This window comes from Hyla sarda, chromosome 2 (assembly GCF_029499605.1).
Source record: "Hyla sarda isolate aHylSar1 chromosome 2, aHylSar1.hap1, whole genome shotgun sequence".
NCBI lineage: Eukaryota > Metazoa > Chordata > Amphibia > Anura > Hylidae > Hyla > Hyla sarda.
The window spans coordinates 188,206,373-188,220,000 of NC_079190.1; the positions used below are offsets into that span (position 1 = coordinate 188,206,373).

At 40.7% G+C, this 13,628-nt stretch overlaps 1 protein-coding gene across 4 annotated transcripts in view; it reads left to right on the forward strand.

The window, feature by feature from the left end:
• LOC130355603 (ATP-binding cassette sub-family C member 5-like) overlaps positions 1–13,628 on the forward strand; it is a 136,237-nt gene that overhangs the window by 22,462 nt on the left and 100,147 nt on the right. For all 4 annotated transcript variants that reach the window (XM_056555951.1, XM_056555952.1, XM_056555954.1 and 1 more), the window contains 4 exons: positions 4,165–4,338; positions 4,484–4,631; positions 6,539–6,687; positions 7,572–7,679. In XM_056555951.1, coding sequence (XP_056411926.1) covers positions 4,165–4,338; positions 4,484–4,631; positions 6,539–6,687; positions 7,572–7,679 — 579 coding nt within the window. The remainder of the gene's footprint in view (positions 1–4,164; positions 4,339–4,483; positions 4,632–6,538; positions 6,688–7,571; positions 7,680–13,628) is intronic.

A 13,628-nucleotide genomic window follows, 5' to 3' on the forward strand; every position in this document is an offset into this window, starting at 1 on the left:
TGCTTTGTGCTCAAGTACCCAGGCTTACAGGATGTCCTGAAGCAGTCCAGGAAGGTGTGTAAACGAGTAAGCTGCTTCAATGGAGACGCCGGCTCAACGTGGTGCTGGACACAGACCAAGCAGGTAGGTGATAGACAAGATGTTTATTTACCCAGAATGGAACGCGTTTCACTGCCTAAGCAGCTTCATTGATGCCTGATGAAGCTGCTTAGGCAGCGAAACGCGTTGCATTCTGGGTAAATAAATACCTTGTCTATCACCTACCTGCTTGGTCTGTCTCCAGCTCCACGTTGAGCCGGCATCTCCATTGAAGCTGCTTACTCGTTTACATATTCTTGTGCCGGAGGGCTGCGGACACCTTATCATGTGCTCACCATTGTTGTGTATGTGCTTACACAACCCTACCAGGTGAGCAGGTTACATGCCTTTTTAAAACAATCCTTCATCCTCTTTTAATACACCACGGAGCGCTGTTTCCCGTTTTTTCCAGGAAGGTGTGTGGCCATTTCAGGCGTTCCTACACGGCCATGGTGCACTTGTAAGATATCCAGCGGCGAAACAACATGCCAGTGAGGCACTTGATTTGCGACAGCCCGACACGTTGGAATTCAACACTCCTAATGTTCAACCGTCTGCTCCTACAAGAAAAAGCCGTCAACAAATATTTGTATGACCGGGGTGCTATGACATCATCTGCGGAGCTGGGAATTTTTTGCCACATTACTGGAGGCTCATGCACAATGCCTGTAGGCTCATGCATCCTTTTGAGGAGGTGACAAACCTGGTCAGCCGCACCGAAGGCACCATCAGCGACATCATATGGTTTGTTTTCTTCCTGGAGCGTTCACTGCGATGAGTGCTGGATCAAGCAGTAGATGAGTGTGAAGAGGAAGAGTTGTGGACACCATCACCACCAGAAACAGCCTTATCAGCATCACTTGCTGGACCTGCGGCAATGCTGGAAGAGGATTGTGAAGAAGAGGAGTCAGAGGAGGAATGTGGCTTTGAAGAGGAGGAGGAAGACCAACCACAGCAGGCATCCCAGGGTGCTCACTATCACCTATCTGGTTCCCGTGGTGTTGTACGTGGCTGGGGGGAAGAAGATTATACCTTCCCTGACATCACTGAGGACGAGGAACAGGACATGAGTAGCTCGGCATCTGTCCTTGTGCAAATGGGGTCTTTCATTCTGTCGTGCCTGTTGAAGGACCCTCGTATAAAAAGGATGAAGGAGAACGACCTGTAGTGGGTGTCCACTCTACTAGACCCCCGGTATAAACATAAAGTGCCTGACATGTTACCGCATTACAGCAAGGCGGAAAGGATTCAGCAGGTCCAAAATAAATTAAGAAGTATGCTGTACACAGCGTATAAGGGTCATGTCACAGCACAACAGGGATCTAACAAGGGAAGAGGTGAAAGTAATCCTCCTCCTCCTCCCACGAACGCGCCGGCAAGGACAGGAAGCTGTACAGACATGCTGTTGATGGAGGACATGCAGAGCTTTTTAAGTCCTACGCATCGCCACAGGCCATCGGGGTCCACCATCAGAGAACGACTTGACCGACAGGTAGCAGACTACCTGGCCTTAACTGCAGATATCGACACTCTGAGGAGCGATGAACCCCTTGACTACTGGGTGTGTCGGCTTGACCTGTGGCCTGAGCTATCCCAATTTGCACTCAAACTTCTGGCCTTTCCCGCTTCAAGTGTCCTGTCAGAAAGGACCTTCAGTGCAGCAGGAGGTATTGTCACTGAGAAGAGGAGTCACCTTGGTCAAAAAAGTCTGGATTACCTGACCTTTAGGATACATTTGACTGAACAAGGCCTGATCAGATGACCTGCCTTAGCCTAAAAATGGTCCACACGCTGTATTTGAACTATGAATGCCGGATGACTTGCGTGACTTATCCGCCACCAACTAGGGTTCATGCCGCAATGTTTTAGGGCACTTTCTGCCTGGCAAACCAAACAAATCCAAACAGCGGCTGCTACAATGCCAAGTTTTCCAGTCAGGTGTACATGCCTAATTTTTCTGGCCTCTGCTGCTGCACTTGTTATGGTGCTGCAATTTTTATGGCCGCTGCTACAATACCCAATTTTTCATTCATGTGTACATGCCTGATTTTTCTGGCCTCTGCTGCTGCACTTGTTATGGTGTTGCAATTTTTATGGCCGCTGCTACAGCTGCGACAATACCAAATTTTCCAGCCAGGTGTACATGCCTAATTTTTCTGGCCTCTGCTGCTGCAATTGTTATGGTGCTGCAATTTTTATGGCCGCTGCTACAGCTGTGGCTGTGACAATACCCAATTTTTCATCCATGTGTACATGCCTAATTTTTCTGGCCTCTGCTGCTGCACTTGTTATGGTGCTGTAATTTTTCTGGCTGCTGTTACAGCTGCAGCTGCGACAATACCCAATTTTTCATCCATGTGTACATGCCTAATTTTTCTGGCCTCTGCTGCTGCACTTGTTATGGTGCTGCAATTTTTCTGGCTGCTGCTACAGCTGCGGCTGCGACAATACCCAATTTTTCATCCATGGGTACATGCCTGATTTTTCTGGCCTCTGCTGCTGCACTTGTTATGGTGCTGCAATTTTTATGGCCGCTGCTACAGCTGCGACAATACCAAATTTTCCAGCCAGGTGTACATGCCTAATTTTTCTGGCCTCTGCTGCTGCAATTGTTATGGTGCTGCAATTTTTATGGCCGCTGCTACAGAAGCGGCTGCAACAATACCAGATTTTTCAGGCATATGTACATGCCTAATTTTTCAGGTACTCTCTGCTGACATCTCTGTCCATTTTTGCAACCGTGGATATTAGATGTATGCTAAGGGTAGCATGGTGGCTCAGAGGTTAGCACTGCTGCCTTGCAGCGCTGGGGCCTTGTGTTCAAATCCCACATCCCATAGCAACCAATCAAATTGCTTCTTTCAATTTTAAAAAGGCCTCTGAAACATGAAATAAGCAAGCTGATTGGTTGCTTTGGGCAACTGCACCACTCTTCCTCTACACAGGTTTTGATAAATCTCCCCCATTGTTATTATCTACATTTTCTAAAAGGTTTTTGCAAATGACTGTGGCCATTTAGAGACATTGTCAGGTTTGGGAAAACTCATTTTTCACAAGCCTTAGAGCATTCTGAGCTAATAGTGAGGGGCTCCCCATCTGAGAGCCCCATTTTGTAGACTGAATGGGCTTATACCGATTACATGGACAGCCCATTCAATTGGGTACTGTGTAATGCTTAATGTCCCCTGTGACGACACTGCAGGGGAATGAAACACTTGTTGCTGATTTCCCAATGTTTACATTTGATTTCTGGAAGTTCCAGCAGCAAGATACCCTGTGATCAGTCCATTGTTGGGAAACCCTCTAAAGCCTTATGCAAAGCAGGGATTTAACGCAATAAACTTCTACCTAAAGTAATAATTTGACAGTATGAAAATATTACTTGTATATTCTATTGTCACTTACAATCTAAGAAGTCATGTAAGGGATTAAGTATTGTCAAAATATGAATTTACCGGGCACATTACATCACAGTGCTGCTCAGCCTATCACCAGCAGAGGCAGTACATTGCTGTGGGCAGCTGCACTGGGCACCAAAGACAGGAAGAAAACTCCTTTAAGGGGTTGTTACTGTCATTAACAACAACTTTTGACGACAGACACGTAAAAAGTTGTTGATGACACCTGGGGGACATTGTGCTCTGCTCCCAAGTCTCTGCATAGATTCCATGTGGTATGGATCTCTCAGCCAGCCAGGGGGTGGAGTGTGATTCCATCCACTTCCCCGGCTAATAACTCACGATTCCAGCAGGTCTCAAGAGTCAGACCTGGTGTGATCATCAACTTTTGATTTGTCTGATTGACATGTCAAAAGTTGTTTTTAACGACAGTAACCCTTCAAGTTCTAAAAACATTTTTTTTATTAATATTTAAATAAAATGATGATATTGTAAATCATGATGTACATTGTCTATCAGTGTTGGTGTGGCTGTATCCACTTGTTCCAGCTTATTTAAATATCCCAGGAAAAATGTTGGATAAGTTGTTCTGGGTTGATGTTTAGTATAATGTATGTTATTAGTTAGGAGCAATACATATGATAACCAGTGAGTATATAAATACAGTATGATGTGTTTTATCTTTCAGCTAGTCAACATGTGTAGCAGTGATGGTCAACGATTATTTGAAGCCGCCTCGGTAGGTTGTATGCTTGCTGCCAGTCCTTTCATCGCCCTCTTGGGACTGCTATACACAGTGTTCTTTCTGGGACCTACAGCACTAATAGGTTCTGCTGCATTTATCTTGTTTTATCCACTAATGGTAAGATTCTTTGTGTCTTTTCTAAACTATTGTCTGCATATATACAGTTTAGTAATCTGTGAATTATTTTTTAACTTTTCATGCATTCATTATATAGTATTGGTTTGTATCTGCCCCATGAAACCTTTTATTTATTTGTCTTTAGATGTTGGCATCAAGACTAACTGCATATTTTAGGAAAAAATGCATAGGGATCACAGATCAAAGAGTACGAGTTATGAATGAAATCTTGACCAGCATTCAATTTATCAAGATGTATGCATGGGAGAAAACATTCAAGTGCAATATTCAAGGTAGGCCCCTTGGTATGCAATGCAGAAAGTGTGCAAACTGTATAATGGTATTGTTATACATATTTATACTTTCCTAATAGGACTACATTTATGTTTAGCATTTTGCTCTTTCTGTCTTGGGTAAGCCAAGAGGAGTTCAGTATTAATTCATTAGTTTTCCATTTGCAGAATCCAACAGATCCTTGATTATTAAAGGGGTAATCTAAGATTAGAAAAGCATAGCTTAATTTCTATGGTATTGTGTGGTATTACAGCTCAGTTCCATTGAAGTGAATGAAGCCAAATTGTAATATCACAGACAACCTGAGGACAGGTGTGGTGCCAAATTGTAATATCACAGACAACCTGAGGACAGGTGTGGTGGTTAAAGGGGTACTCCAGTGAAAACCTTTTTTTTTTTTAAATCAACTGGTGCCAGAAAGTTAAACAGATTTGTAAATGACTTCTATTTAAAAATCTTAATCCTTCCTGTACTTATTAGCTGCTGAATACTACAGCGGAAATTATTTTCTTTTTGAAACACAGAACTGTCTGCTGACATCATGAGCACAGTGCTCTCTGCTGACATCTCTGTCCATTTTATGAACTGTCCAGAACAGCATATGTTTGCTATGGGGATTTCCTTTTACCCTGGACAGTTCCTAATAATGGACAGAGATGTCAGCAGAGAGCACTGTGCTCATGATGTCAGCAGACAGCTCTGTGTTTCAAACGGAAAATAATTTCCACTGTAGTATTCAGCAGCTAATAAGTACAGGAAGGATTAAGATTTTTATATAGAAGTCATTTACAAATCTGTTTAACTTTCTGGCACCAGTTGATTTAAAAAAAAGTTTTTCACCGGAGTACCCCTTTAACTCCGTGTTTCTATTCCTGGATAATCCCTTTAAACATTTCTAACCTACATGGAGGCATATACAAAATATACAAATATAACAAGTCATAGTACAGGATCATAAAAATAGTATATAACATGCTTAAGGGCCAATACTCAGCTTGAAATGCGTCAGCGGTTTCACGTTTTCTACATGACATGTTGCTGTTTTTACTTAGTTTTTAATGCATATCATTAAATTTTTGTAATTTTTAATTATCTATTTTTTCGGGAGCTGGATTTTCCACCATTTTTTTAAGGATATATATACTAATGGTGCAAAAACCCCTAACTGTGTATAGTGTAAACAGGGACACACATAAAGATATATAAATATATACTGACCGTGTGAGCACTGACACCCCAACATGAGTTACATTACAGCTTCTCATGGAGGTGCTAAATGATATCCTAAGGATTGCAATTTGAGCTATTCCTTTCTGTAATTGATATTTATTAATAAAGTTAAGTGTCAGAAAAAAACACTTATATGACATATTATTCAAATAATTTAGAGAAATGTGAAAGTCTGGTAGCTCCTACCAATTCCAGAAAGAATGGAGATTAATTCTCAGTACTTATGTTGAGGTTTCTGGAACTCCCATTTTTATTGAAGCAAAACTATACAGAACCCCCTTTTTCTAGAGATAGATTAAAGTGCAGTAGTCTGCATGCCATATATAAGAATTTTTATAACGGGTGTATTTTTGTCATTTCACTGTTTCTATTACAGTATGTTTAATTTTGCTGTACATAAAAACATCAATTACATAGTCAAGTATGCTATATTAACGTAAACATTTATTCCTTTTCAAGTGTAAAAAAAATATGTATATATAAAAAAAACACAGTGTAAACCCAGCCTAATAAAACATATATATATATATATATATATATATATATATATATACATACATACAAATAACATGTCCTAATATATAGCCTACGTTTGTCATCATGTAATTCTCCAAGATTTTATATAATTTTGTATATTGTTGGTAATCATTCCTAATAATATATCATTCTTTCGTAGCCATCAGAAGAGCGGAGAGGGTTTTCTTGGAAAAAGCTGGATATGTTCAGAGTGTCACATCAGGGATAGCCCCTGTAGTGGTAGTGATAGCTAGCGTATGCACTTTTACATTGCATATGACTCTTGGATATGATCTGACAGCTACACAGGTAGGTACTAGATGAATGTATGACATCAGCACAAAAGTTATGACTTAGAAGATTACAATACTTTTTCTGTTTAGCTTGGCAACATCAGGATAAGCCATAATTATTAAGCCCACCAGAACAAATGAGGTTGTGACCTGCATCTGCATTATAGGTGTATCACCATCCCACTGAGTTCTATTGGAACCAACAGTAGTTCAGACATCAGGAGATCCTTGAGCTAAAATACAATGGCGTTCAGTGCTCATTATTATCAATAGGATCACATGATATCCAATAAGTAAAAAGCCATAAAGACTGGATCGCTGAATCATTTGTGTGATTGATTAAATCCATCACTGTTGGCCACACTGTTTACACAGGGTGATATGAGGCCACTAGCAATAATTTAAAGGGCTCATTTGTCGGCTAATGGTTGGCCCTTTTACAAGGGACAATTATCGGGAATGAGTGTTTCTAGTAACAATCATTTGCCGACAATAAGCCTGTGTAAAAGGGTCTTAATAAATGTAGCAGACTGTCAGCCTAGGAATAAATTGCGCTGCGTCTGTGTTTAAATCACACTGGATTACCCAATGTCATCCATTGTAACAAATTCTCATCTGGGAGAAGGTCAAGGTCAGGAGGAGTTTTCAGCAACTGAATGTAAACAAGAATGTGTCCATTTACTTAGCAAAAATCTTGAATATAATATTTTTATTTCATACCAATAGGGTTGTTTCAACCTGTAATAAGCTGTCTGTATGTCTGTGATGTTGTTTTCAATAGTCTATTTGGAATAATGTTGTATTATGTTTCAATGGTATTAGACGGGTGACTGTTGATTTCTGCCTGTGGATGAAAGCCTCTTGGTCCAAATAATGTATTTCCTCTTGTTATTATTACAGGCATTCACAATTGTTACTGTGTTCAATTCCATGACATCAGCTCTGAAGATGATTCCTCTTGCTGTAAGAGCAGCTTCAGAAGCTTCTGTGTCCATCTCTAGATTTCAGGTTTGATGATGGGTTTTATTCCTTTTGTGTTACGTTGTCACAGTTCCTGATAGCTTGTATTGATGGTCCTCTATTGTGTATCTCAGAAAAATATCTAATAAAAACTAGGTAGGACAAAAAAAAGCTAAATGAAATATAAACACAACATTATGGGGCACTCTGTTCCCTCTTCAGTTCTGACTGTAACAACAAGCTCATTTGTTCCAGATGTACTTGTATATTAAGGTTGTGGCCATCAAAAAAAAGAATACTTTCTATTTATGTCAAATTCATGAAAAGGGATCTGACCTTACATTTGGAGAAAGTCCATATTGAAATAAGAGTGGCAGTGAACAACCGTAAATTAAATGGGTGTGCTTCTAGAAGAAAAAAAACCTTTAAGCCTTTAGGCTGGCACTTTAGGTTGGCTTACAAAAAACCCAAAAGAGACAGTACTTACCTGCTTGATTCCCCACTACTGCCATATTGGTGGTACTTGGTTCCCAATGATCAGTTCATCCTGGTCCATGTCTTAACACACAGGGAATGCCTGCATTGTCAAACACTGCCAAAATAATTGGATGTCTGCCGGCAAAAGGATAGCAGTGGTTTTGGTCAGTCACTTCCCAGTACCCTAATGTTAACTGACAGTAATATAGTTTTGTCCTGGGAACCAAGTTCTAGTAATGCCTTGGCATTCTGGACACATTTTGCTCCCACACCTCTAGTTGGGAAACACTGCTATAAATTATAAGGTAGAGTTAAAAACATTAAGAAAAACAGCTAGAGGGACTTATAATAACTGTTCTTTATATGTGTACAGCACCTGACAATTGGAGTTTCATAAATTTAAAGAATACATGTCATGTGCTTGATAAATTCCCTAACCTCCCAGTTCACTCCCCCATCATGATAAGCCACCCCTGCCTTTATTTTTATTATTTTTAGTTTTCTACCTTGATATTGTTCTGTTTTCTGCAAAGTCTCATTGAGCTCCACAGACTGGGAAGAGGTGTTTCCCCAGCAGGCATGGCATAATCTGAAGCCCTGCTGGGGAGAGCAGTTAAGCGTGAGATGAACAGTGTTCTCGGCCAGTTGCGTAGCTAGGGTTGGTGTCACCTGGTGTGCCAGAAAATTGCGTCACCCCCCCCCCCCCCCCCCCTCTCGCAAGAAACTGAAAAATACTGACTGCAAAATGTCTGAAGGAACCGTTATGGCATTGTAGAAATTGTAGAAGGTTACACAACTTTGCTATGCATGTTGCATGTATAGGCAACATTCATAAGATGTTGAATATTGTGAATTTTAAGGGGTTGTCCCATACCACCTTTTTTATGCTTCTTCGGCCATCTCCAGCCTGTTTGTGGCCACTAGGGGTGGTCTGAAGAGCCAGAAGCAGGCAAAGCAATTTGTGTAACTCCCATTGACTTTATTAGGAGTTGCACAAGTGGTGCAGCCCTGCAAGCTATGCTGTTTATGTATTTCCTAGAAATACATAAACAGCGTAGCTCATGGGGCTTCGACATTAAATGCTGTTACGCCTCCTCCAAAGGTCTCTGCACAAGTTTCAGGGCATGATATACAACAATGCCCTCCTCATAGATTCATTTATGCCCCCTCATATATATTAATGACCCCCCTCATGGATACATTAATGCCCCCCTCATATGCAATAATGCTCAGCCTCACATACAATAATACCCCCCTCATACACAATAATGCCCCCTTATATATAATAATGCCCCCCTATTAGATACATTAATGGTCCCTAAAATATAATAATGCCCCCTGATAATGCTCCCAAATGCTCATTATGACCCATTAAAACAAAACAAAAACAAAAAACATACCTGCAGCCTGTGAGCTGATTCCGGGTCGGCGCGATGACGTCATATCATTGTGCCGGTCTGCCGGAGGATCTCATAGTAGCAGCTGATTGGCTTCAAACCTGAAGTCTGCAGCCTATGATAATAAGTGGTAGAGCTGGGAGCTGACAGTTTCCGCGGCTCCACCATTTACTGCACTGAGTCTGCACCAAATGGGAATTGGAGAAAAAGCCCCCCAAAATTTGTAACAATTTTTTCTGAGTATGAAAATACATCATATGTGGATGTAAATGCTCTGCGGGAGCACTACAGGGCTCAGAAGAGAAGGAGCGCTATTGGGCTTTTTTAGAGAGAATTTGGCTGGAATTGTATGCCATGTGTGTTTACAAAGCCCCCATGGTGCCATAACAGTGGACTCCCCCATATGTGACCTCATTTTGGAAACTACACCCCTCACGGAATGTAATAAGGGGTACAGTGAGAATTTACACCCCACAGGTGTCTGACAGATTATACTGACTGCAAAATGTCTGAAGGAACCGTTATGGCATTGTAGAAGGTTACACAACTTTGCTATGCATGTTGCATAATATAGGCAACATTCATAAGATGTTGAATATTGTGAATTTAAAGGGGTTATCCCATACCACCTTTTTTATGCTTTTTCGGCCATCTCCAGCCTGTTTGTGGCCACTAGGGGTGGTCTGAAGAGCCAGAAGCAGGCAAAGCAATTTGTGTAACTCCCATTGACTTTATTAGGAGTTGCACAAGTGGTGCAGCCCTGCAAGCTATGCTGTTTATGTATTTCCTAGAAATACATAAACAGTGTAGCTCATGGGGCTTCGACATTAAATGCTGTTACGCCTCCTCCAAAGGTCTCTGCACAAGTTCCAGGGCATGATATACAACAATGCCCTCCTCATAGATTCATTTATGCCCCCTCATATATATTAATGATCCCCCTCATAGATACATTAATGCCCCTCTCATATGCAATAATGCTCAACCTCACATACAATAATGCCTCCCTCATACACAATAATGCCCCCTTATATATAATAATGCCCCCCTATTAGATACATTAATGGTCCCTAAAATATAATAATGCCTCCTGATAATGCTCCCAAATGCTCATAATGTCCCACTAAAACAAAACAAAAAAAAACATACCTGCAGCCTGTGAGCCGATCCCGAGTCGGCGCGATGACGTCATATCATTGTGCCGGTCTGCCGGAGGATCTCATAGTAGCAGCTTATTGGCTTCAAACCTGAAGTCTACAGCCTATGATAATAAGTGGTAGAGCTGGGAGCTGACAGTTCCAGCGGCTCCACCATTTACGGCACTGCGTCTGCACCAAATGGGAATTGGAGAAAAAGCTCCCCAAAATTTGTAACACAATTTTTTCTGAGTATGAAAATACATCATATGTGGATGTAAATGCTCTGCAGGAGCACTACAGGGCTCAGAAGAGAAGGAGCGCTATTGGGCTTTTTGAGAGAGAATTTGGCTGGAATTGCATGCCATGTGTGTTTACAAAGCCCCCATGGTGCCATAACAGTGGACTCCCCCACATGTGACCCCATTTTGGAAACTACACCATTCACGGAATGTACTAAGGGGTACAGCGAGAATTTACACCCCACAGGTGTCTGACAGATTTTTGGAACAGTGGTCCGTGAAAATGAAAAATGTAGTTTTTCATTTGCACAGCCCATTGTTCAAAAAATCTGTCAAACGCCAGTGGGGTGTAAATGCTAACTGCACCCATTTTAAAATTCTGTGAGGGGTGTAGTTTCCAAAATGGGGTCACATGGAGGGGGGGGGGAGTCCACTGTTCTCATAGCACGGGGGCTTTGTAAACACACAAGGCCCCAGACTTCTATTCCAACCAAATTCTCTTTCCAAAAGCCCAATAGCGCTCCTTCTCTTCTGAGCATTGTAGTTCACCCGCAGAGCATTTACATCCACATATGGGGTATTTCCATACTCATAAGAAATTGTGTTACAAATTTTGTTTTTTTGTTTTTTCTCCTTATACCCCTTGTAAAAAATAAAAATTTTCATTCTCACGTCCAACTCACTATACCCCTTTTTACATTCCTTGAGGGGTGTAGTTTCGAAAATAATGTCCCTGAAAAATTCCGATTTTGAAATTTTAATGAAAAATTGGAAAATTGATGCTAAACTAAAAAGCCCTATAATGTCTTCAAAAAGTTAAAACATGTCAACTTTATGATGCAAACATAAACTAGACATATTGTATATGTGAATCAATCTATAATTTATTTGGAATGTCCACTTTCCTTACAAGCAGAGAGCTTCAAAGTTCGAAAAATGCAAAATTTTCTAATTTTTCATGAAATTTTGTATTTTTTTCGCCAAGAAATTATGCAAGTATCGACAAAAATTTACCATCAAATTCAGAATTTACAATCAAATTCATAAGTTAAAGCATCCGAGTTATTAATGCGTAAAGTGACAGTGGCCAGATTTGCAAAAAAACGGCTGCGTCCTTAAGGCCAAAATGGGCTGCGACCTTAACAACAATTGACGTAAATGTACTTCATGGTGCCATGGTACTTAACGTACTGTGGCGTACATTTATGCTCCGCCATGACCGCGAGCACTGGTCATGCGCAGCAGGTCCTGGCTGCTATCAGCAGCCAGGGACCCACCGTTAATGGCGGACATCCGCGATCGCGCGGATGTCCGCCATTAACCCCTCAGATGCCGTGATCAATACAGATCCAATCATCCAGCATTGTGCCCGGAGGTCCCCTCACCTTGCTCCCGGGGTCTCCTGCTCTGAGATCAAGCAGAAGATCACCGATAACACTGATCAGAGATATGCTCTATGCATAGCACTCAACAGTATTAGCAATCAAAGGATTGCTATAGATAGTCCACTATAGGGACTATTAAAATGTAAAAATGAAATGTGAAAAATCCCCTCCCCCCAATAAAAATGTAAAATGTCCTTTTTACCCCATAAAGTGTAAAAAAAAACAAAATGAATACACATATTTGGTATCACCACATGTGTAAATGTCCGAACTATTAAAATATAATGATATTGATCCTGTACAGTTAACGGCGTGAACGTAAAAAATAAAAGCGCAAAATTGCAGGTTTTTTTGTCACATTTTATTTTAAAAAAGTATTAAAAAATGTATAAAAGTTTTATATACACAAATGTGGTATCAATAAAAAGTACAGATCATGATGAATAAAAAAGGGGCCCTCATACTGCCGCTTATACGGAAAAATGAAAAAGATATAGGTCGTCAAAATAGAAGGATTTTATACATACTAATTTGGTTAAAAAGTTTGCGATTTTTTTTAGGCGCAACAATAATAGAAAGGTATATAATCATGGGTATCATAATCCCATTGACCCACAGAATAAAGAACACATGCCATTTTAACCGTAAATTGTACAGTGTGAAAACAAAACCTTCCAAAATTTGCAAAATTGCGGTTTTCTTTTTAATTTACCCACACAAATAGTATTTTTGGGGTTGCGTCATACATTTTATGGTAAAGTGAGTGATGTCATTATGCAGGACAACTGGTCGTCCAAAAACAAGCCCTCATACTAGTCTGTGGATGAAAATATAAAAGAGTTATGATTTTTAGAAGACGTGGAGGAAAAAACGAAAATGCAAAAATAAAATTGGTCTGGTCCTTAAGGTCAAAATTAGCTTGGTCCTTAAGGGGTTAAGTATAACTCAAAGAGTGTGGCACTATAATGGTTATCTTTTACTGAACTTTTTTTTTACATAGTGGTGGCACATATCTTAAAGAGTTCCAACAAAAACAGTACCTAAGGTAGATGATAGCAGATGGTACAGAATGAATTAACCCATGTAGAGTGCAGATGTTGACTTGAGCAGTTCCTGAGTATGGTAAATTCCCTAAAGACCTTGGAAAAACTCTGTAGGTCGGCTCCCAACAGAAATCTGTGGAATACGAGAAAAAAGAGAGAGGCGCGTTCCTAGTGTGATACTGTCAGTTTGCAGATGTTAGAGTGCAGGATTATTGCACCTTACCGTAATATGTTGTGCTGAGAGCACAACAACTCAGTGTGCGTGTAGACTTGCTAGGAGTTGGTGGTTCCAGATGTGGTTGCCTCTACGTCCTTGA